This window comes from Rhinolophus ferrumequinum, chromosome 20, assembly GCF_004115265.2.
Source record: "Rhinolophus ferrumequinum isolate MPI-CBG mRhiFer1 chromosome 20, mRhiFer1_v1.p, whole genome shotgun sequence".
Lineage (NCBI taxonomy): Eukaryota > Metazoa > Chordata > Mammalia > Chiroptera > Rhinolophidae > Rhinolophus > Rhinolophus ferrumequinum.
The window spans coordinates 39,549,430-39,575,685 of NC_046303.1; the positions used below are offsets into that span (position 1 = coordinate 39,549,430).

The following is a 26,256-nucleotide window of genomic DNA, read 5'->3' on the forward strand; positions in this document are numbered from 1 at the left end:
AACATCCATTACAAAGGATATATAGAATTATAGATGTGTTATTGCATTACTTTAACTATATCCTTCAATTCCACACAGCCCAGAAGGTTATTTAAATTCCCTATTTTTCCCCTTTAAGGCTAGTATCCTATCTGGAAAAGACACCAAGAGAATCCTAATGCTTTTAATCTTTTTAATACAAGAGAAAATTTTAATGTCAAGTATTAGACATATTCACCAATGTGTATTCTGTTTTTATTTTAAGGTTTTACATGAAGTTATTTTTGGGGTTCTTTAATTATTTCCCATTCTTGAAAAATTGCATGTTTCAATTGCATGAGTAGCATTGGAAGCACTCCATATACAATTATGTCTCATCCTTCATAACAAAATTATAACTATTTCTGATCGTCTTCTCTTAAGCCATAGAAATGGAGTCTGTTTATTTGCTTGCATGTTCATTGGTTTGTTTGGGTGAGCTCTTGTAATTATCTTCCTCATTTGCATTCATACTCTTGGAGGTTATACAATATTTTTCTGAAACCACTTTATTTTACAGGGGCATATGTAGGCATATGTCCAGGTCATTATTAAAAGTCTTTAAAACCATAATTTGCCTTTGTACTTAAAATAATTTTAAAAGAAAATTAAAACAAATTGAATACAATAATTTTAAAATGGCTAATACTCATCGATCACTCACTATGTAATAGGTATGGTGTAGTGCTTTACATCATGGTTTTTAAAGCCTTACAACATATGAGTTAAGTAACTTTCCCACTGATAAACAGGAGGCAAGTGAGAGACCTGGGCTTTGTGCCTGAGTGCTCAATTATCGTGCTACTCTGCTTCTGACATGTACTGGAGGAATTACAGAAGATATAACTGGAGACATTTAGAAAAGTATGTAGAAGTAATTTAGCAATGCAGTCATATAAGGGTACAAAAATGAAAACTATAACATCAGTTTTTTTTACAAAAGTTATAACTTCATTTTTAAAATTATTTTTAGTGTTTTAATAACAGAACTAAACCAAATGTGAGAACTTTAACTGGGTTGGGGTCTTGGGGACTCTTGAATTTCTGGTAGTAGCTAGTAGATCATCTATGGCATAATTCGAAGAGCTCTGTTATGCATACTTGTCTTCCAGAGATCTAGCCGTTTTCTGGTCTAGCAGCCCCTACAACAGCATGGGCAAATTTATTTTGTAATATTCACCTAAGAAAGACACAATTAGAAATATAAGTGGTGAAATTAGCAGCAGTTGTTATATAACCAAAAATTAGTCTTGCATAGCTGATAAAAATTTGTTTCCAATGCCACTGAAATAAAATGAATAAAATGAAACATGATCTTTGTCACCATCATACTCAAGTTTAAGAGGAAAGAAAATGGAAAAAATTAAGGTTAATCTGTTTAGTTTTGCTTTCAGAAATATAGAATAGGTGAATTGTGCCTTATAAACTCTTTTAATCAATGCCTATATTTTCTTACCAGGAAAAATAGGGAAAAAAATTATCCACTATTTTGTTCTGTGCTTACTTAACATTTATGTCCCAGAACTAAGGTTACTATTGTTATTATTACATAGTAATTACTACTTTTACTACTCTAGGACACATATTCTAGTTTCTGGACATGCACATCAGCAAGACATGCAAAATAATAATAATAATAATAATAATAGTAATGATAATAATAATAATAATAATAATAAGTTAAATTGTCAGAAGTTAGCAAAATTTAAATTTCAGTTTCTGGGTTTCATGCCTTTCAAGTGTTCACTTGCTACATAAGGCTCATGATTACCATGTTGTACAACGGGATACGGAGCATTGTCCTCATTGCAAATGTTTTATTAGGCAGTGCCAGGAGAGATACTGCGGGGAGAGCCCATAGTCATGGCCACTAGGTTGAGAGCCTTACTCCACCTGCAAAGCATTCCCTTGACAATGTGGACCCCGGGAATGCCTCTCACCTGCCCCCGCCCTTCCATGGAGTCCCCCTCACCTGTACTGTTTTGCAGAGTTCTGTATGTGTTTGATCCTGGCAGAGAGACCTTAGCAAGTGATGTACTTTCTCTTGGCTTCGGTTTCCTCATGTCCCAAGATCAAAACTGTTGAGTGCAAAAACACACACACAAAAAAAAAAAAGGAAGAAAAAAGAAATGCAAATGGATTGGAATAATTGCATATGAAGCATCCTGAACAAAGATGAAAACCATTACTAGATGTCATTATCACTAGAAATATAAATAACAATCTAAGTGCTGGACAATTTTTTTGTTTGTTGAAAGCAGCTGCCTTATTAACGGTCATTAGTTGTTGAATTCAATATACTAAAAACAAATAAGATAACATTAGCAATTTTTACATTTAATTAAATTCAATTGTTATTTATTTAATTTTTGTAGCTGAGTTGGGTCAAATATCATGAAATTCAAATCTGATATGAAGATTGGGTTCCTAAATTCTACATGTGACACTAAATTCCTTTCACACACTGCCTACTCTTAATCCAGATAGGATTATATTTATGAAGTGAATTATTTAAACTCTTCTGCTTATACAGATGGAATGCCTCACCTTGCTAGAAATGTTTATTTCCCTAAGGTGTTTCATTAAATAGTGAAAAAAAGAAATAAATAGTGTTAATAGGTTTAGCATATCTTTTTCCTTTAAAAACATAAGGCTACATAGGAGTCATTTAACATATTATGTTTTTTTGATCTCAAAAGTACATACATTCCTGGAGAATTTATGTGAATATGAAGTTCAAGGTCACATTTTTCCTGCTATACACTGTTTTTTAGATTAGTTTGCTGTTAAATATTGGAGTTACTGGGAGAATTGATTGAATTTCTTGATTTGTTTATGAGTTTTAAAGAGAATCCTTATATTGTTCTATATCATACGTGTCTTAAAAACATGATTTTATTAATTCATTATTATTTGCTGATTTTCAATAGTTATAGCTTTAAGATTCTAAAGTACAGTGTGTACCCATATTATAACTTAGATTTACTGTAGGAACTTATTTAAATACTATTTTCTATACGTAAGTGATTTTGTATAATAGGTTGATAATCAGTTTTACAAATGGCAACTAATAACCTCCATATACTGTTTTTGAGGAGATGATGAATTCCCTAAATCATAGTCCTATAAAGTTTCCAAGGGCACAATTATTTCTTCTGATACAGAAACCATGGGGTCACTAAGTTATAGTTTGATGTACACTATTTTGTACATTTTATCACTGAAGAGTCAATTTTTAAAAAGATTTTAAATTCATTTATTGCCCACATTAGCAGAAATGTTAGATAGATATTATAAAATCTGGGAAAACTTTTATTGGACGTATAACTCAATGTTTAAATTAATAACTAAATGTGTATTTCAGGAAAGAAAGTTAAAATCTTTAGATATTTACCAAAACATCACTCAGTTTTGGTAATAATGACATTCCCAAGAGACATAAGGCATAAAATAAATTAGAGTGAGAAACCTTTCAATAATAGACACATACTCAATTGGTATTTTATTATTCAAGAAAATATAATTGTTTTGCCTTCTTAATTTCAGTAAACCCTAATCTGCTTCATTCAACATTTTACGTATAAACAAAAAACAACTCTTTAAACAGTAGGCAGCACATATATTCGTGCTGGAGGGTGTAAAGTTTTAAAAAAAAACAATCAGGTTACATAATACACAGTTCTATTTTGAATAGAAAAGTCAGACATTAAAATTTGACAAATTTTCTAAAATTTTAAACATATTTCCATAGAACATAAATATTCTATAATTCTCAAAAAGCATATCAGAATACCAAAGGGTGAGGAGTAAGGTGACCTTGGTCATGAAAAGGTACATGGATTAAAATGCTATCTACAGTGTAAGAATTTGAAAAGGAAAATCTTAAATCTTTGGATTGTGGATTAATTAAATTGAAAGAGAGACCAACTATAATTATGTTGGTGGTACTTTCTCTCACCCACAAATTTTAATTATCAGTGCTCTGCTTTGAATACTAAATTTACATGATTTTTAAGGTAAGGAGGATGATTAGTAATAAAATCATTTACAATTGTGTTTTATTTTTTATTTTTTTGTAAATGTTAGTTATTTGAGCAGTTGGGACCTTAGGGACTCTTGATTTGTTTAGGACCTCTTTACAATATAAATATTGATTTGTTGTTACTGTTACGTTCAGGAAAAAAAAATGGAGTCCATAATATTAAATCTAGTAGGTTGCATATGTATGCTCTGAAATCTCACTAGTACATTATTTTCTATTGAGATGGTTTCATTAGGGTTAAGATCTTGAAGAATTTCATCTGGCTGTAAGTAGAAAGCTATGAGGCATGCAAAGCCAAACAACTTGTAACAGTGGTGTTTTATTGATCGGGTATTTACACAACAATATACATTCAGTGTATTTTGGAAATATAGACGTTGTGTTTAAACCACTACAAAATTAAAATTTATCTTTACTGACAAAGGGTTACTGACACCTGATTACTGATGATGTTCATATTTAGTTTAGTATACCGTAAAATATCACTGGCTGTTATCATACGGATGTGAGGAAGGAGATTACCATTTAATTAAATATAAGTATCTTTATGATATCTGAAAAATCAGATGTCTTCCAGACTCCATGGGAATATATCAATCGATGAGGAATTCACGACATGTGAAAGTAATGAAGTCCATTAATGGACAGTTAAAATTTTTCAACCCAAAATTGCTGCCCTATAAATTCTACTCATTGGTGCCAGTACTGTACACTCGAGCAGTGATTGCATATCCGTGACTGCACTAAAGTGGTAGGGTATTTGTGTATATTAGAAAATAGACAAAGAGAAATTTAGAAAGCATGAGATCAAATAAATGCATATGGACATTTTTGTATTCCAAACTGATCCCAGTGGGTGATGCAATTTGCACTCTGCTTTGCCATCATTGCCCTTGATCAGTGGAATATAAAATTACCTTCTGCTAACGTAAAGCTTCTCTTTGTTTGCCTACATTTTCCCTTTGGCTCTCAAGTTTCTTCCATAATTTCTATTTGGTTTCTTGTCCATATTTGTGTCATGATGTAGTAATGTTCCTAGTAATTCAGTCTTGTGTATCCTACAGGAAAACCATTTAATCAAACAATTAATCAGAAGTATGAGCTGCAATTTATTAGACAAAATTGAGTTTATAACAGGTATTAGCACTTTTAATTTGGGGGTGGTCATAGCACTTCGTTTCTCCTGAGTTCAAAAAAATTCTCAGGTGAGCCCATGAACACCATGAAGGTATGAAGAATGAATAGTTCTTTATAAGTTAAAAATAAATCAAGGATATGTTTCTCCCTTTCCCAACCTACACACACACACACACACACACACACACACACACACACACACACACAGAGGAAAGAACCCTAAATTTAATTGTTCAAGGTTTTCATGTGAGAAGGCCTATTGTGTATTTTAATTCTTGTTCTATGCATAAAATCTACTTTTTCACTATGATTATTATACATTATCTCGCCTTAATGCTTTTTAGAGCAAATGGATATAAATATATAGGGCAAATCAGTGAATTTTGCATGTAAAATTTTATATCCCTTGCTCTTCAGATAATATTTTTGACAAGTTATCATCCATTTAATAAGTTCTGCACTCTTTGTATTCCTTTGGGAAATGGCACAAGGTCTTTTTGAGTGTTAGATTATGCATTTGGATCTCTGATTTAGTGGAACAGTGTAAAAGTCTCTCATAATCAGAGCACTCCCTATTGGCTCCACATCTGAAGATCCCCAAGAGTGCTGTTTGTCCCAGTGAACATCTGGAATAGATTACATGCACTTAATTGGCTCCAGGTCGAGCTTGTTACAGACAGTAGCATGCAGTATAACCTATGCAATTCACTAAATCCACCCACTTTAGGTTAAATCACACCTACTTCTCTCTATAATTCCTCCCAGATGCAGGACACACACACACACACACACACACACACATACACACACACACACGTGCATACAGAAAACACACACACATACTGGAAGATAGCAAAATATCAATAGATTAGTGGAGAGGTTGGCAATGCATTTAACCCATAAGTTATCGCAATTAAAAGATTCACTATTGAATTCAAAGGATTGTTGGGAAGAATAACAAAGAATCAGGAGCAGCAGATTGTAGAGAGTGACTGTTTTATAGTAGAAAAATATTTAAAGTTTTAAAAAAGTTCCAGCAGGTTTGGGGTTTTTGTTTTATTTTGTCCCTCACCCTTAGCATATGTTTTAGCACGTGTAGGTACTTATCTGAATGTCATAGTAGCAAGGAAAGCAATGCTTTGATTTTTGACTTATTTAACAATATTAATGAGTTGGGTTACAAGGAACAGTATAACTACTGTTCATTGAAAACCAAAACATCAATCTTCTTAACTTATAGTGTTGGAGGCACAGGGCATGTCATAGCGATTAATGACCAGTTGGAGGAGTAGATATCTCAATACATAGCCAAGGGCCATTAACCCCAACTGGCCATTAATTTCCAGGAAATGTCCTGTACTGAGGTCATTATTGCTAATAAAATGCACACATGGAAAGTTTCCTCTCTTTTTCCCTCTGTACATAAACATACATCCACATTATATGCATTGTTACACGTCATGAAAAAAAAAAGTAGTATTTCACATGGCCAGAGGTTCAGAAAAATAAGCCTAATGAGAAATGTAATATAGACTCATTGTCTACATTCAGTTTACCTTTCACTTTTTTTTCAGAGGGTATGGGTAGGTGGAAGAATACATGGTTGTAGGTCAAGGCTGTGGATCTGCTGCAGTCAGACACCCATGTTCCGTTAATATGTGGGTATAGGGAAAAGTGAAAGGAACAGGCAAATGGGATTAGAGAAACGTGATGCATGTGGATGGAAGCAGCACACGTGACCTATTACCAAAGCAGTGTGGGATAACAGCATGTTTTGCGTCATAATATATTAGGTACTAGAACAGGCAGGAGGCATATTTAAGAGTTAAGTCAAGGTTCCTCTTTGGTGTCTTCTCTTTCCCACCCTACTGAATTATGCTACACTCTCTGCCTTTACCTCATAGCATCCTAACCAAATCCGTCATGCTCCTTGCTTTTCAGGGACTTTTAACTAGGTTTCACTCTTTTCTTGAACTGTCTCTTTGCTTTCCATGCTTCTTTATCTGGTCTTCCATGAAACTATCCTTGTCTTCCTTAAAACAACGTGATACTCCTTTGAGCTGTCTTCATAACATTCCCTTAAATATCTCAATTTTAGGAATTATTTCATGGTACTTTAATTATTTGTATATACTCAATTGCTTTCAGGAAAAAAACAAATCTCACCTTTTTTTTTTCACTTCAATAAAAGTTTGGTGTTTAGCTATGGTGTTAATGACTGTTAAGTATATATGAACACACACACACAGACACACACACACACACACATATATATATATATACACACATAATATATATGTATAAGTATAAATGAATGCATGTATATAATATAAATATATATTTGTATATATTCTTATTTGCATACAAGTAGTATGTTTAAGGAGAAACTGGAAGTCAAAGAATGCCTCTGTTTTACTGGTGTAAGTGTCAAAATGAAAAGTTACAAGGATGCATGTTTAAGAGATTAATTCAAAATTTACATAATTTAAGTTTAATCCTGTTAAATTTTTCTGTAGATCAGATACAGTGACTGTTTTGTGGCAATAGCATAAACATTTTGCCCTCCTAGATTTAAAATAATGCAATTCTTTATTTTTGAAGTGTTTGCTTTAAATGTTATATCAATAAGGACTTTATTAGAGTTTTATATTAAAATATACATTACTGAAATTTTAAAAACAAATTTTCTTAAAGGGATCTTTATGATCATAAATACATTCTTGTTTTTTATTAAATTATATCTTATTAGTTGAAACCATGAAGAAATATCATGTGTGAATAAAATATGTGATATGTAGCATATTTAGTACAATGTTCTTAAATGAATATGTAAATCAACTCTATTATTTGCATTTATAGTAACCTTCTAAATCAAAGAATTAAATATGCATAGATTACACGCAAGACAATAGTTTGGTATTTCCTATAGGTATCTTTGAAGGTAATTAAAGTAACAGAAATATAATTTATTAAGCATTTGTGATCAACATTTCATGAAAAAAACAACATAAAGTTTGTTGTCTATTTTTCAAATGTTCATCATGTATAAAAGTAAATTAATACATCCCTACATTTTATTTTATTTTATATCCCTTTCCCAGATTGATTTTAACGTCTGAGATTTAAGATACTTGGAACCATGATATAAAGAGTCTATGACGCATTTTAGTAAAGAGTTGATCTTCCATAAGAAAACATCACTTGCTACACCTTCTCTTTAAATTATCTAGACAGAAAGTATTTATTTTGATACTAAATAATTAGAAAGTTTCTTAAAGTACAATCCTTTTTTTTTTTTTTTTTTTTTTTTTTTTTTTTTTATGTGGCCAAAGCTGTCACCAAAGAAGTAAAGAAATTACTGGGACGAAAGCTGTAGCTTGTATTCCATGTGGATTCCTCCCTGGAAATAGGAATAGCAAATCCTTTCTGTGGGCATTTCTTAGAAAAATAGCAGTAACTGTGTGGTGAAGGAAGAGAAGGTGAAGGGCTGCATCAAGAGTTGAAGATCACTAGATTCTGCCATAATGAAAAGCACCCAAAGACTTGGGGTTTAGAAGGTCAATTTTAGCTGAAGTCCAGAATAAAAAATGTTTTAATCTATTTCTTGTTTGCCAAATGATCCTTGGGAGACTTACTTAACGCGTACTTCATTTTCCTCATATGTGAAGTAATTGTCTATCTTTCTTGGCCGTCATTGGCATTAATAAAATATAAAAGGAGGCATAATACAATTTTTAAGAATCTATTTGAGCAAAACTCAATTTGAATTGGATGGCACCAAACTGGAAGAGGTTAGGAGCACTCTATCAAGAGTCAGGGGAAATACTTATATAAGGAAAGTGGGGAAGCAAATAAAGGAACTTATTTGATTGGCTATAGCTCTAAGGCTGTTTGTGATTGGTCATCTTTAGTGTTTTGAGTTCATAACTTTCAGGTATTTACAGGCTTAGATTTTGGCCATCATGTCATTAGAGCCACATCAGTCTAATGGCCTCCTTATTTAATTAATAGCATTAAGCCATTTAATTTATGTAAAGCACTTTTTTTAAGTATCATATATATAAATGCTCAATGAATGTAACTTGTAATTATTATTATCAAGGTTAATTTGTAATAGTGAGTTTTGATTTACTCCAGATCTTAACAAAGACAATCAAGGCAGCTTATTTATGTCAACCTAGTTAATAACTTCCTCCTCCCTCTTATAAACCCTTTTATTTTACAGTTTGTTTTTCTATTCAGTGTTGCCCTGTGTAGTATAAGATGACGTGATCATATCCAATTTTCCCAATTTTAGGTAGACTATTACAATATCTTTTTAAGTCAGAAGCAAGAGAAGAATGCCCTCGAAATGACAGATTTTATTTGTTTTTGCTTGGGAATCTTTTTTTTTTTTTTTTTTTTTTTTTTTTTTTTGCCGGGTGCTGAGGGGTGTGACAATGGGGGAAAGAGTAGGATTCTACCAGTATGTTTATCTGATCAAAGAATTCATCAAGTTACAGAAATAATTGGTTCCCTCTACAGTTGCATTTAAAAAAAAAAAAAAAAAAAAGCTTGAGGAGAGGAAGAGATGCCGACTAACATAAATCATTGATTTTAAGTTAGGCGCTCCTCTCCACAACTGAGTAAAGCCAGAGCTGAATTTTAGTACTCATTTCTGGCTCATTTCCCTAGCAACAATTTGTAAGAGCAAAATGGGAGAAGGAGCAATTAGTTTTTAAAATCTATATACATTCATAAATTTATAATTTTATAAGTCTAGGAAAATCTGTAAACTGCTATATTAATAGTTTCTTTCTTATTTTTAGATTAAATTACCACTGTTTCAAAGAGAACATTGTTTTCATCATGAATGCTAATAAAGATGAGCGACTGAAGCCCAGAAGCTACTATTTTTACCTTTTTCATGCCTTGATGGTGCTAAGCATGACCATGCTGTTTCTTCCGGTCATTGGAACGTCTAAGCAAAATATTCCACGACTCAAGCTAACCTACAAAGGTAAATATGTAAATGTTTTTCAGATTGTCTTTTTGAGTCTTGTATTTATTTTATTTAGAAATGCATACTGGTTTCATGGAAATGTTTTTAGTATTGGCATCAGTTAATACAAATACTATTAGAGAACACAAAGCTGCATTGTTATTTTTGTGAGGAAAATAGGTGCCAAAACCGTTCACGTACATACACTTTTCATCCAGTTATTCACAATAATCAACTACTGATTAGCAAAATTAGGAAATTTTGGTCTGCAAGTTGTAATCAATTTTGCGTTTAAACCAATCCATAAAAATAAAAAAATAAAACATTAATCCCATATAGTTGCTACAAATCACTTTATCACTCAAGGGGATTTTTAAAACATATTTTTATTAAAATTATAGTTAGTGTATAATATTAGTTTCAGGTGTACACGATAGTTATTCAACATTTATATACCTAAACAAGTGATCACCATGATAAGTCCAGCAACCCTCTGATACTGTACCACATTATAACAATAATATTGAGTATATTCCCTATGCCGTACATTACATGTGACTTAATTGTTTTATACTGAAAATTTGGACTACTTATTGCCCTTCACCTCCCCCCGATTTAAAATTTTTCAGTTACAGTTGACCTTCAATATTGTTCTGTATTAATTTCAGGTATACAGTATAGTGGTTAGACTTTTATATAATTTAGGAAGTGATCCCCCTGACTAGTCTAGTACCCACCTGGCACCATGCATAGTTATTACCATATTATTGACTATATTCCCTGTGCGTGACTTTACATCCCCATGATTATTTTGTAACTACCAATTTGTACTTCCTAATTCCTTCACCTTTTTCACATACACCCTCAACACCCCTCCCATCTGGCAACCAGATGAGGCTTTCTGTTTTGTTTATTTTGTTCTTTAGATTCTACATATAAGGGAAATCACATTGCATCTCTCTTTCTCTGCCTGACACACTCCACTCAGCGCAATACCCTCCAAGTCCATTCATGCCACCAAAGATGACAAGAACTCATTCCCTTTCTTGGCTGAGCAATATTCCACTGTGTATATATATGTATCACCTCCTCTTTACCCATTCTTCTATCGACAGACCACCAAGCCTGCCTCCACTTCTTGGCCGTTGTAAACAATGCTGCAATAAACATATGGATGCACACATTCACTCAAAGTAGCATTTTGGGTTTCTTCAGATAAATACCCAGAAGTGTGATTACTGGGTGCTGCTTTGTCTGTTCTTATAGCCTTTGTTTTAAAGTCTATTTTGTCTGGTATAAGTATTGCTACCCGAGCTTTTTTTTATTTTAATTTCCATTTTCATGAAATAATTTTGTCCATCCCTTTACTTTTGGTCTGTGTGTGTCTCTCAACCTGAAGTGAGTCTCTTGTAGGCAGCATATGTAAGGGTCTTGTTTTCTTATCCATTCAGCCACCCTATGTTTTTGATTAGAGCATTTAATCCACTTACATGAAAGCAATGGTTGATAGATTTGTAGTTATTGCCATTTTATTATTTATATTTTTGATTTTTTTTCCCCATCTTAAAGAAGTCCCTCTAGCATTCCTTGTAATACTGGTTTGGTGGTGATGAACTCCTTTCTGGATAGAATACCTTTAATTGTAGGTCCTTGCTTTTCTTCACTTTGAATATATTGTGCCAATCCGTTTTGGCCTGCAAAGTTTCTGTTGCGAAATCAGCTGACAGTCTTATGGGGCTGCCTTCTAAGTAACTAGTTGCCTTTCTCTTGCTTCTTTTAGGATTCCCTCTTTGTCTTTAAGTTTTGCCATTTTAATTATAATGTATCTAGGTGTGGGCCTGTTTGGGTTCATCCTGTTTGGGACTCTGCACTTCTTGGGCTTGTATGTCTATTTTCTTCATCAGGTTAGGAAAGTTTTTATGTATTGTTACTTCGGATAGGTTCTCAAGCCCTTGCTCTCTCTCTTCTCTGGTACCCCTTTGATGTGAATGCTGTTATGCTTGATGTTGTCACAGCAGTCTCCTAAACTATCCTCGTTTTTTTGAATTCCTTTTTCTTTTTGCTGTTCCTATTGGGTGTTTTTTGCAACCTTGTCTTCTAAATCACTGGTTTGATCCTCTGCTTCATCTAGTCTTCTGGTGATTCCTTCTAGTGCATTCTTCATTTCAGTTATTGTATTCTTCACTTCTGACTGGTTCTTTTTTATGGTCTCTATTGCCTTTTTTATGCTTGCTATCTCTTTGTTGAAGTTCGCACTGCGTTCCTTGAGCATCCTTATAACCACTGTTTTGAACTCTGTATCTGGTAGGTGGCTTGCCTCCATTTTATTGAGTTCTTTTTTCTGGAGTTTAATCCTGTTCTTTCATTTGGGACACATTTCTTCGTTTTCTCATTTTGGCTGCCTTTCTGTTTATTTCTATGTATTAGGTAGATCTGCTATGTCTCCCAGTCTTGCCAGCTGGCCTTATGTAAGGTCCTGTGGGGCCCAGTGGCCCAGTCTCCCTTGTCACCTTAGCTGGGTGCTCCAGGAGTGTCCCTTGTATGGGTCATGTGTGCGCTCCTGTTGAGCCTCCATTGCTGTTGGCATGTCAGTGATGGGAGTGACCCTCAGGCCAATGGCTGTGGAGTTTGGCCAGATCCATATCTTATAGGCTACTGTGCAGGGGGCTTGCCCCATGGAGTGGGATTTGCCCCAGAAGGCTCTGGCTCCTGTTGAGACTGCCCTTTGTGTGTGCTGTTTGTGGGACTAATTGGGCAGAACTCTGCTGTGGTCTGAAGCCAACCTCCAGGTATGTTGGTTCTGGAGACTCTTGTCAGGGGCTCGAGTCCAGCCACTGCCTGTGACTGACTGGTTGGGGATTACCCGGTAAGAGCTACAAACCTATCCACAGTTGGTAGCTGCCTCTGCTGGACCTGGAGCCATGTGGGCGAGGACTTGCTGTGAACTAAGGATGGCTGCCACTAGTACCGGGCTGCCACTTGCTCCACAAAAAGCCAGGACACCCCGAGGCCTGCTGTCACCTGCCAGCTCACTTAATGTTCAGCCACTGATAAAGCCTCTTATTGTCTTCAAGGTGGATGCGGTAAGGTCTCAGTGAGTTAGCAGAGTGGAGCAGTGGAGCTCACCAGGCCAATTTGATTCAGGTTTGGCCTGTGGGGGTGGGCTCAACACAGGAAATGTGGCACCTGCCTGCTGGCTGCGTGGGGAAGGGCTCCACATAGGGCAAATGGGACTGCCCGTCCAGTCCTCGCCCTGAAGTTACACAACTCTGTCTGTCCCCATATGTCTCTGGTGCTCGCAGAGTAACCGTCCTCCGCCAGAGCACAGGGTGAGTGCCTGTGTGGGCCCTTTTATAGGGTGTCTGGGTTTCCTGCAGCCTTCCATACCACCTGGATGATTGGAGTTCTTACTGTTTTTCACAGCCAGAAGTTGTGGGGGCTCTTCTTCCTGACATCAGTACTTCGGGCTGGGGAGCCTGGTGTGGGGACCGGTGTCCCTCTCTCCTTCATGGGGAACTTCTGTGGCTGAGATATCCCTTGCGATTTTCATCTGCCACATGGAAGTTTGAGGCCTGCCTGTTGTGTCTCCGCATGCCTTAGCAGTCTTACGTGGCTTTTCTTTATGTCCTTAGTTATGCAACTTCTGTCCAGCTAGATGTCAGGTGGTTCTCCAGGTTGATTGTTCTGTAATTTAGCTGTAATTTTGATGTGTTCAAGGGATGAGGCAAACACAGCCTTTATCTACTCCACCATCTTGGATCTCCTCTCAAGAGGATTTTTTTTTAAAGAGTAAAATATCTTCAAAATAATTAACACAGTAAAATACTTTGACATCTCAAACAAATACATGTTTTAGTATTTTAAAAAGGCAATATGAAAGGCTTAAATATAGAGATGAAAAAACTACCTTGTTTCCCAGAAAGTAAGACCTAGCCAGACCATCAGCTCTGATGCGTCTTTTGGAGCAAAAATTAATATAAGACCCGGTCTTATTTTACTGTAATATAAGATTGGGTTTATCTAACATTATATCATATAAGACTGGGTCTTATATTAATCTTTGCTCCAAAAGATGCATCAGAGCTGATGGTCTGGTTAGGTCTTATTTTCGGGGAAACATGGTATTTAAGAAATGAAATCTGCTAATTATTTCTAAATGTTAAAAATAATATAAAAGCAAAGCTAAGAGTTGTATTTAATCATTTTGTGTATATGTATATATAATATGTATTTGTACGTACGTATATGTATGTATAATATATATGTATATGTATCTGTAATATCTTAGAGAGAGAGAGAGAGAGAGAGAAAGAGAGAGAGAGAGAGAGAGAGAAAGACATTTTTGCACTCAAATATTTATTTCTTTTGTTTTCTTTTCTGTGATATATGCTTGGCTTCTTTAATACTTAAGTAATGCGAGGGAGGTGGGAGAATCAGACTTCTTTATTCTGAACTTGGCAGGTAAAAATTATGCTAGCAGTTTTGATATCCTCGATCTTCAAGACAACATATTTTCAGCTCAAATTGAATATCAATAATACAAGCTAATTTGATGTCAAATGTAAGTGGAAGTGGAACTAACATATTATTACACATTTTCTATGTTGATGTTTGTTTGGAATTTGTATCTCATGAATTAAAGATTTTAGGCCACATACTATTTTTGAGCTTTTATATTTTCTATAATTTCTAGAACAGAGAAAACTAACTTATGATTTAAAGAAATCAGAACATTGGCTTTGTCTGTTGAAGGGAAGATTGACTGGAAAGGGATGAGAGAGGAAACTTTCTGAGATTATGGAAATATTCTCTGTCCTGATAGAGATGTGGATCACCCAAGTATATGTATTTTTTCACAACCCATCATATTGCATGTCATATTTGTTTATTTTCCTGTATTCAAAATTACCTTTAGAAAAGAACAGAAAACAAATATTAAAAATCAAAAAAAAAAAATACAGAGAGTTTGAAAATAAAGAGATTAAAGGAATAATAACGCATGTTATCTTGTTTCTATGACATAGTGAATAACACAAGAATATTGCATTGGTAAGTGTGAACAATGCAAAATAAATCAGACTTGCAAAGAAACTTTAATAATAGTTAATAATCAGTAAACATAGATTCATTATGAGTAAAGCATTGATATCAGTACTGTGTGTGAATTATGTCATTTCATCCTCATCAACACCCTTTGAGGTGTGAATTTTTATAGCATTCCCTTCTTATATATGAGGATACTGAAGTGCTAAGAAATGGAGATATTTTTCCAAGGTCTCAAATTAGTTCATGGCTCAGCTCCTGAGTCAGTTCAGTGCTGCATAGAACCTGGGAACCTAATCCTTATTCTTAGACCCTAGACTTAAGTAATTCTTCCCTGAGGCATTTATCTACCAGAGTGAATTTTCAAGTTTGCAGAAGCTTCTTGCTGATGTTTGACTAACTGATTTTGATTTTCAATTGTCAAATTTAAATGGACTTGAAAGACCACATGCTCTATTTAAGATCACTTGGGGGCCAAAAGAGGTTTACAGATTTCTGGGATTTTATGGCCTTTGATCAATTAATGGAAAAAACAAAACAAAACAAAAAAAGTAGATCGTCACTGTGATTATTTGTGTTCATACTCAAAATTTCATTCGATTGTAAAATATTAAATCAAGTGTGGTAAGCTGATCATTTGAAAATAACAGTTCAATCCTTAAAATAGAAAAATATCAGTTAATTCCTTATAGCTGCTACTGATTAGTTTATCCATGTGTATGTGTGTGTGTGTGGGGAGGGGTGTTGTGTGAATATATATTTTGGACTTGGAGCCAATCCTATAAGAGTTCAAAATCGTGTTTTATTTATCTCTCTATAACGTCTCACTGCTCTCGGCACCTAGTGCTTTTGTAAAAGGAGAAGTGGTTTAGGTGTTGGATTAAATACAGTAAGAGGTATTCTTTTGAGGGCTCATATTCAGTATAGTTTTGAAATGTTACATTTTTTATGTTTTTATCTACAAGTAGGTTATCTACATATCAAAGACTGGTAAGTAGTAGCAGGGTAGGAATTATGGAAATGTCCTCCCAGCCTACCCTCAATAGACAAACACACACATGCTCACGCACATGCGTGGCCATGAATGCATATCCAACACTTCTGCTGGCTCTCCATGGCTGCTACTAGCCATTCATTTCCATAGGTATGCTAATAATGGAGTAGTCATTTTGGCTAGGGGAATTACTGACAACCCTTAGGGAAGAGTCCTCTTTCTACTTTAAAGAATGTGGGGTCCTATCTTTGGAAATCATCAGTTCAGTAAGTACTATGAAGTCTACCTATCCCATCCACTTTCAAGAATTTCAACTGTTTCCTTATCCACCTCTTTTGTACCATATCTGAGAGTTTAGAAGGGAAGTAGTTCAAATTCTGACACACTACTTTTTGAAAAGCGGCCTATTTCTGAATAAACAAAGTTTTGGCATAAGAATTACTGCTAATTGAGGGTTTGGTGAGGAAAACTGTTTGCATTTTGATTTTTGAGGTAATAATCACGACTCTCCCTTGGCGTTTTCTATCTTTCTTTCTTGTGTGACTCTAATGAATTGAGATCAGCTAGTACCACCCATTGCTTAGGTAGTTTTAAGAGAGTCTAATCAAAGTTTGTGCTTGGGCACTGAAACAGTGCCAAAATGTGAAGTTAGAAAAATCAGCCACGATGGAAAATAAATTTTGTTTTCAAAGAAACTAATTTTTATGGTCACAAAATCAGCTTTGTTTTTCTGCTTTTCACAATTCATGCTTCCTTAGGTGTTGACCAAAGATTCAGCCAGTACAGTATCAGAAGAGTTAGCTACTTTGAACAGCTGCAAGATTATTTTGAGGGATTTCTTAAAGGCCAACAGAAATGTAATAACCATTTTATCCAAAGAATGTTCTTTGATAAAGACTTAGCTTTGAACCTTTAAATCCACAGGAGCTTGTTTTGTTCTATTGTTGTATAAAGAGATTTCTATTCAGTTGCATATTTTGAATTCTTGCACATTTATTCATGTTAAATCTGTTTCTTGAGTAACAAGTAAGGAACCTTAGAGATTAGGATGTTTTATATTTCTGGATTTTCAGGATGCTCTATATTTCTGGATATATATATATATATATTCCTACAAGGTGGGCTTCTCACAGTAACTTGTAAAGTTTATACTACAGATGTAGTAACAAATTTTTGAGATATGACCTACTTCAATCGTGTAACAGTGTTAACCTTTTCTATCTCATAATCATCATGAAGGAACTGACATAGGTTAAAGATATTTATATGCAGGAATCATTAGTATCTGTAATGTTATTTGTTTGGAAAACTCCAGAATATAAGATAGGTGATATAGCTAAAGAGGAAATGGACAAAAACTTTGAAAGGTAAGAGAAAATGGAAGTTAACCAATATGCAAAGATTCATCCTTTAAAATTAATTATACTTTCTTCTGTTTTCTTTTTTATGTCTTCTCTTTAGCCTTTCTTTTTCTTTCCTATTTTAGATTTTAGTATTAACTTACATTTGAATGGCTCATTATAGCTATAGGTATAGACATAATTATAAACCTGCCGTGTGTGTGTGTGTGTGTGTGTGTGTGTGTGGTTTGTTTTCTTACTAAATCCTTTTGAGCATAGCACAGTGAGAATTCAGCTATCAATTACATTCGAATATTTTCCCAACAAAACTTTTGCTGTCTCAAAGAATCACAGTAAAGCTACAAAAACACCAGCTAGTCAGCACAGAACCTATGCATATGAGACATCAGGAAGGAAAAAACCCACACATACTATTTAATATATATTTACCCATTCCCCAAATATGTAGTGAGCAACTACTGTGTACCTGACACTGTCCTGGTGAGGGAAAAGTCACTGTCCTCTCTGAATTTCTTTGCCAGATAGGGAGACTAAGACTGAACAAGTAAACAAACAAACAATATCATTTTAAATAGTGGGAAGTGCTATGGAAATTATAAAGCAAGAGAGTGACTGGGTACAGGTACGCTACTTAGACTTTATCATGTCTAAGTTTTATGACACCCTGAAAACCATTTTATGCCCATTTTATAGATAAGAAATCTGAGGCTCAAAGCCTTAAGGCCTGTCGCCAAACCAAGATGCTATTAAGTGGCAGAACTATATAGTGTATTTGCATCTCTCTATTTCAAGGCTCATGCTCTTGTCACCTTGTACCCTTGAGGGAAACTTTATATATTCAGGGACATAGTTACCAAGGTATTTTCAAAAAAAATACAAAGTTCAACTATTTTTGCTTTGGCAATATGCTTTTTTCAATAGTTACCAATAGTACTAATTCCTTTTTGCTCCTCTAAAACTTTCATGTATATGCATAGAAAGGAAAAACTTGAAATCATATTTAATTTTTGTTTTTGCTATTGTATAATAAAACAATATAGTTGATAGAGTGGTTCTTTGTTTAGTTGGGATTTTTTGAGAAATGAGTGGGTAAGTCTATATATTTTTTCTTTATTTAAAAATTACTCTATCTGTGAAATCTGACGTGTCTCAAGTAGAGATTCATGGCTATTTGAATCATCTAACTCATTGATTTCATTTGACTAATCTAATATTAGTTTGATTATCTCAATTAGGTATGATGTAGCAGTGGAAGAAAGCAGGTTCTCAAGTCAAACTGCTAGGTATTAACTGCTCTTACTAACTGTGAGGTATTTGGATTTTTATTTTCTGTGCTGCAATTTTCTTGTTCATAACAGAGTAAATCGAACAGTAAATCTAAATGCATTCATTTACTTATTTATTTTTATTTTATTTTATTTATTTTTATAACAGTTTTTTATTAGTTTCAGGTTCACAAAACCATGCAATAGTTAGACATTTATCATTTACATCCCTCACACAGTGACATCCCCCCTGCCCCATCCACTACCCCTCTGACATCGCACAGAGCCATTACATTTCCACTGTCTCTATTCCTAATGCTGTGCTCCACTTCTTGTAAATATATATACATATATATGTACATATATGTGCATATATATATATATATATAAAAAATTGTAGCTAACATTCATTATTGTTCAGCTTCAGCGTCAGGTATACAGTGCAGTGGTCAGGCATCTACATCATCAATTTGGGGAATGCAATCAATAATGTTGTCAAGATTTTGTAGGGTATCCGATGGGCACTTGTCTCATTAGGGAGACCACCTCAGGGATGATGTAGATGCCTGATCACTGCACTGTACACCTGATGCTAATTTACTTATAAGGTTGTTGTGAAGGTACATTGATCCATGTAAAGCACCTAAAACAGTGTTTGACATAGTAAGCATTTAATATGTTGTCAATATTTTTTTTTATGCAATGTCATTATCTTGCTAGATGTTAATGGTTGTTCCAAGACTGAAGGTTTCCCTATGTAAACATTTTTGAAAAATATTGCATAATTTCCTCTTGGGAATTTGCAATATATATTACAATTACGTCTGTTTACATCCAAGGCATTTTCTACTACAGTTAGTTTCCCTTAATCAAATACCATCTACAAATTGTGAGTTTATTCAAGGTACTTTCAGTATTTTTACCTTTGTTGTCTTCTAGTCGTTAACAAGCTCTACGGTTAAAAAGTCATTGTTGACCTTGATTAAAGTAGTGTCTTTGAGTGGTTGGTAGTCCTCAGAGTGGTTAAAAATAAATCATAAAATCATTCAGAAGTTCAGACTACATGATGCTATCTAACGTGGGCATTTTGTGTGGTCAAATTCATGGGAACGAAAATGGCTTGTTCTGAAAACCTCCTCTTAAAGTACTTAATGAAGAAGCATTATCAATCTCATAGTGAGAATTCCTATATTTTATACATATCAAGCCATTGATGATTTAATTTTGGTGAATGTAGTATGTTTGAATGGACTCATTTGTTTTCCCAGACATATTTTCTCTTAAACTGAAGCTGTGCAGTTGGGCTTCCATTTGTTTGAGAGTTCAAAAATAATTTCATTTTTCATGTAATATTCAACTGTCTACAGTTTATAACAATAGCTTCTGAAAGTTCACTATGTTTCTGGTCTCATTCTGGCAACAAGGGGCCTATCAGTAAATAGAAGAGGAAAAATTTCCTGTCATCACGTAGTTTACATTCTGGTATAGAAAGGCAGACCATACATAAGTATATTACATACAAGATAGAAGATAAGTACTATGGAGAAAAATGACACGAAAGTTAGCTAGAGAGTGGTGGAGGGTGTATTAGTGAAATGTGGTGGTCAGGAAAGAGATCACTGACAGAGTGATGTTTTCAAAAATACTTAAAGAACAATTGAGAGTCATGCAGATAATTGGGAAAGGAATATATACTGGGGGTGCCAAAAAATTTATACACATCACTTGTATTCATTTTTTGTTATCGGTATATATTAAGTATTACAATTTTAATACAGTTTTTTTTTCCTTTCTTAAAATGTGTATGCTTTTTGGCACCTTCTGTAGATATGCAAAAAGAACAGCAAGTACAAAGGTCCTGAGGTGAAAAGATGTCTAGCATGTTCAAAGATCCTAAAGAAAACAGTATGGCTAAACAACAGTGGGATGTCAGAAAGGAGATTGTTTAAATCAGAGAGTTAGTAAGAGGGAAGAAGGATTAGTCCTTCCACACTTGCCATTGTTAAAAGACTCACTTTTAGTCTAAGTCTTCTGGGAATCCACTGGAGAATTTTGAGCACAGAGGGGACATGATCTGACTCTCATTGTAGAAACTTTAGTTCCTATGTTGTGAATGCACTGAAAGGAAGATATCAGGGAAATAGGAAACCAGGTTTGAGGCTATGGCAGTAATCCAGGCGAGAAATGATCGTCCATGGACCAGACTGGTTGCAGTGGAGGGAGGAGAAGAGGATATGAAGGTAAAGCCAACAGTATTTGTTCATGGATTGATTGGATATGAAATAAGAGAGAAGTCAAATCTGACTCCATGATGTTTTTTTTTTTTTTTGGTCTAAGGATGGAGTTACTATTAATTGAGCATTGATGAAGACTGTGAAAGAAGTAAGTTTGGGGAGATCAAGTGGACATAATTTTTTGAGGAGGCTATTAGATGTCTAAGTGAGATGTCAAGAAGGCATTTGAGTACATAATTTCTGGAGTGTATGGGAGATATCAATTGGAGATATGATTTTGGCAGTTGGCCTATAGACATTTTTAAATCCATGAGACTCTGTGAGATGACTAAGGGATGTAGAAGAATTTGAAGGATTGAGTTCTGGAATACTCTCAAGTCAGGAAATTAGAGAAAGGAGGAATGAACATCAAAGTAAACTGAAAAGAATTGCCCAGGTTTCTAGGAGAAAAATCACGAGTTGTTGTATAGAGGAAGCTAAATGAAGAAAGTAAAGGGAAAAGGATTATCAGCAGTGTCATATTCAGCTAATGTGTTATGAAAGATGCCAAGTAAAAATTAACATTAGATTTAACAACAAAAGTTCATTGTCGTCTATGAGATCAGTATCTCTGAGTGTGGGAGGCATAGCACAATTACGATGGATTCTTATGGGCTAAGGGACTGGAGACAATTATAGATACTTTTTTCAAGGACTTTTCTTGTAATGGAGACATGGGCAGCAGTAGCTGGAAGGACAGTGTATCAAGAAACTTGTTTTTCTCTTCTGCTAAATAACAACATATGTATATGCTAATTGAAATAATCTAAAAAATAAATAATTGGTGATTCAGAAGAGATATGAGATTAAAGAAAATATTAATGAGACTTCATTTGTTTCTCTAAAAACAGGCTACTTTTAGAACATATGTAAATAAAAGTGGCTTATTTTGCATAGTAAACTGTTATCTGGTTCATTATCAGTGTCAACTTTTGTCTAGATGGAAAGAGGGTAAACAGATATAAAATATGTTTAAGGGGGAATGTGTTCAGTTTGATATAGTGATGTAGGCTGTAAGTACTATATATGTTTAGAAAATTGACATAAAAGGATTTGGAAATAAACCCCAAAAATATTAAATAATCACTCCAGGGTCACATAAATAAATAATTAAAAAAACTTATCCAAATCTTCTGCTTTTCAGTTCAATAGTGTTTGTACTACAACTTGCCTGTATCCAATCCTATTAGTTAATAATAATTAGTATCTATTTAAGTGTATGTGGGACACTGTTCTAAACATTATTGATCTGTGGAGGTTCACAGAGTGGTGGAAGTTACACAGTAATATGAGGTGATATATGATGTCATATTGCCATACAAATATCATACAAAAAGAATTCCTCGAATTAAGGAGCTACATAAAAATCACTGAGGTTTGTAGCAGTCAGTGATGCTGCCTAGCAGGGTAAAGAGAGCTATACCATGGGACATTTTGGTTTTGTCTTTGGTTATGCATTAACGTGGAAGGGACTTTAGAAGTGTTATAGCTTGAGTAAAGTCAGTATTTTCTGAGATTAAACCCAGTCAACTCTTTTTTTGGTTAAAAAAAGTTTTCTTTGAACAGATCTTTTATGTAGTTGGTTTACTATTCTATAAATTATTGAGGAGATAAAAATATTTATATGAAACTGCTTGTTTTATGACTTCACTTACCTAAATTTTGGCTCTAATTCCTTGGGTCTTATTAAAGGAATTTTTACAGTGAAATTCTTTCAATACATGTGTAAAAATATAAATTTATGGACATTTTTAAAATGAATGTTGCTGGGTCTTTTTAGCACAAAATTTGACAAATGGCTCTCTGTTTCTTGAGCGCTAGTAATACACATTTCGTATTTTTGTAAGAGTCCTTCAACCATGTTGATTTAATCCTATTAATTCAAAAGACACATAAATTAGAACTAAAGTGCTTTTTACTTATAAAGAAAGATACTCATAAAGAGGCTTATTTGACTAAAGCCACAGTGAGCCAGACACAGTAGAGAAAATAAGAAAAATATTTCGGTAATCCCGATGGAAGTGCAAGAAGCAATAGAAGTGACCTTGTCTGTGGGTATACTCCATAAATGTAAGTTGAGTTGTTTTGAAAAAGAATATTGTTTTTCTAAGTAATAGTAAATATTAAAATATAAATTACAGCTGTAGTGGCTGATGGGTTTTAGAGTTAGAAGACCTAGATAGGTTTCAGCTCTTTCTTGGCGTGTACTGTTCATGCTCCATTAGAGTGATTATTTGTTCTTTCTGAGTCTAGGTTTTCTCATCTGGAAATTAGTGATAATTCTGGATCTCTTTGAGGATCAAATTAAATAATATAGGGAAGGCTCCTTGGATATTACAAAACACAATATGGATGTTATAATAGGCTTCAAAGGGAGACCAAACATAATATATTATCAAATTAATTGAAGCAAGATATGAAGAAAATTGGTCTTTAAAAATATAATTATATTTAGGTATCATGGATAGAATTTCCACGCCAGATAACAGGAAATTTACTTGAAAGTCAATAATAAATCTAATTTGTCATCTTTGCATCTGCCTTCCATGTTAATGCATATTAAATGAATGTACTTCCTTTCATTGTCAGGGAAAACTAAGGGGGGTGAAGTTTATATCTCACTGGTTTAAACCAAGCAGGTCATTTATCACTTATAGCAATTATGTTATAACTTAATTCAGTTAGGGTTATATGGATTTGACCAATGTAGAATTGTAAAGGAAAAAAAATAATTTGCCCATCTTGCATAAATACATGCCATCATTTAAAGATTTGAGAAAAACTCTAGTGTGAAGAAGGAAGGGGTCCAGCTCTTCAGGGCATTGGGCCACAATGCACTGTTTCAAGGACCAGTAATATCCACATAACCTGGAAACTTGTTAGAAATACAGCATCTCAGCCCCACCCACCCAGATTTCTAAATGAGCATTGTATTTTCACAAGAATTCCAGCCGATTTGAATGCATGTTAAATCCTGAGGAGCACTGCTCTAGAGTGTTTTGTTTCAGACCTCCTCCCCTTCCCACCGCACACATGAACATTTGGAGATCACAACAGGAACTTCTTATGATTGCAAAGCATAAGAGCCACAATTGGATCTCCAAATGGCAAGCACATTAACCTCTCTAAATTATTAATAAGCCTGTAATAAATCCTGATTTAGATGGAAGGTAGATAAACTAATGCAAACAAGAATCACTTGTTTGAAAAATCATTAGTTAAATGTGTATTAGATTTATGTGCAAGAAGTGGTGTTGGATTACGGCAATGGTTTAGACATTATTCTTATCTGCAAGGGTTTCTAGTCTTTTTAAGGGACAAAATAACTGCAAAAAGATTCATACCATGGGATTAGAGTAAATAAAAGCAAACATTTCAAAGAATTTCAGAGGTGGTTGGGTATGAAATTGAACTTCGAACATTGGAGGAAACTTACTTAGGATTTACTGAATGAAGTATATGCTGGCATTGGGGGATTTTGATCATGAAATTGACCTAACTTAATTGTGATTTAGGGGGAAAAAAACAGAATAGACAGCATTATGTTGTAGGGATTGCCTGGGAGGGGCACACAGAAGAGCAACGTTGCATATGAGCCTGTCACAGTAATTTAGAGAAGTAGTCATATGGATCTTAGCCTGGCTGACAGTGGAGATACATATTTGAGGATAATAGGAAATTTGATAGAATCTACAAGGCTTTAAATTTAGCTGGATGTTGGTGTTAGGGAAATGAAATAGACTTAGAGGTACCAATTATTTAAATAAGGGGGAAAAAGAGTAAGGGAATATGGAAAAGAAACTAAAAATGATTCTGACATTTTGAGCCTGGGGACTAGGTCGTGTCATTAAAGTCAATAGGATGAGATGGTTGTGTGGAAAACAATACAAACAGGCTATTGGAAATTCTGAACTGTGACTTGGGAGAAGCAATGGGATTTAGGTTTGTCTGTTTTGAAGTCATCAGTAGAAATTACAATTTATGAGTGAAAAACAATTTATGGGAAACATTATTGAATTGCTTTCGCCCTATAAATACTGCCTGAATTTCAGGAGAACATTATTTTATGATGTCTTTTTAATCTCCCTTTGGGAAGTCTATGTGTGTATTCTAATGCAAATTCTCTGCACACCTATACCAAGGGAAAACCTAGAGAAAAGTTCTACAGATAACTGACATCTGTTTGTTCTTAATGAAAAGCCAAATTGAAATTTTCCTGAATCAATGGAAATTAAATTTCAGGTCAGACATCACATTGAGTGGCCCGCATGATAAGTGAAAACAAACAAACAAACAAACAAACAAAACCAAGACATATTCAGGCCAATTATTTTAAATTTCATAGTAGCAAGAGGAAGTGATTCAAATAACTACCAGGAAACATAGAAGACACATTTAAAGGCTTGGGATATGGATAACATCAGACTTCTCAAACGTGACTTTGGAAGTTGGCAGATAGTGTACAAATGCCTCAGAGTTGTGCGGATGAGTGCTGTTCAACCTACAATTGTATAGTTGGCCCAATTATCAATAAAAGTAAATTAGAAACATTTTCACACATGGAACGTTTCCAAAATTTAAATCTCAGTCAACCTTTCTTAGGAAACTTCTGGAGATGTGTTCACTAAAATAAGACATGGAATCCAGGAAAGATGGAGTTCATAATAGAAGAGAGGTAGACGGAAGTTTGAGATAGCTGTTCCTCAGGTCAGATAACAGCCAATCCAGACTGTAAGAAGAGGAAATAGGCCCTAAAAAGGGCCTTTCCATCTCCAGGAGAAAAACAAAAAACACATGGAATTTCATTTGAAGATTTTAGGGAGGCGTTTTTCAGAAAGTATAGAAAGATTTGACCAGGATTTTATAGAAAACTAAGCAAATGTAACAATTGGGGAATTACTAATAAAAACAATATTTTGTTTTCAAGAAAGTGTAATCAGAGAACACTACTTTTCTAAGTAGGGAAGGATATTTATTTTGCAATAGTAATGGAATCATTGAATACATGTTTCATAAAAAATTACATATTTTAATATTAGGAGCTTGGTTGGAGGGAAAGTTGGAATAAAAAATCTAAAATTCTTAACTTATGTAAACAGGAATTTAATAGAAATGTCTAAAAATGACATTTTAAAAGTTAGT

The 26,256-nt window shown here is 34.3% G+C and overlaps 1 protein-coding gene across 1 annotated transcript in view; it reads left to right on the top strand.

Moving 5' to 3' along the window:
- The window catches only part of SEMA3D (semaphorin 3D), a 200,307-nt gene that overhangs the window by 52,733 nt on the left and 121,318 nt on the right, over positions 1-26,256 (top strand). The window contains exon 2 of the mRNA XM_033088884.1: positions 10,006-10,196. Coding sequence (XP_032944775.1) covers positions 10,046-10,196 — 151 coding nt within the window. The 5' untranslated portion in view covers positions 10,006-10,045. The remainder of the gene's footprint in view (positions 1-10,005; positions 10,197-26,256) is intronic.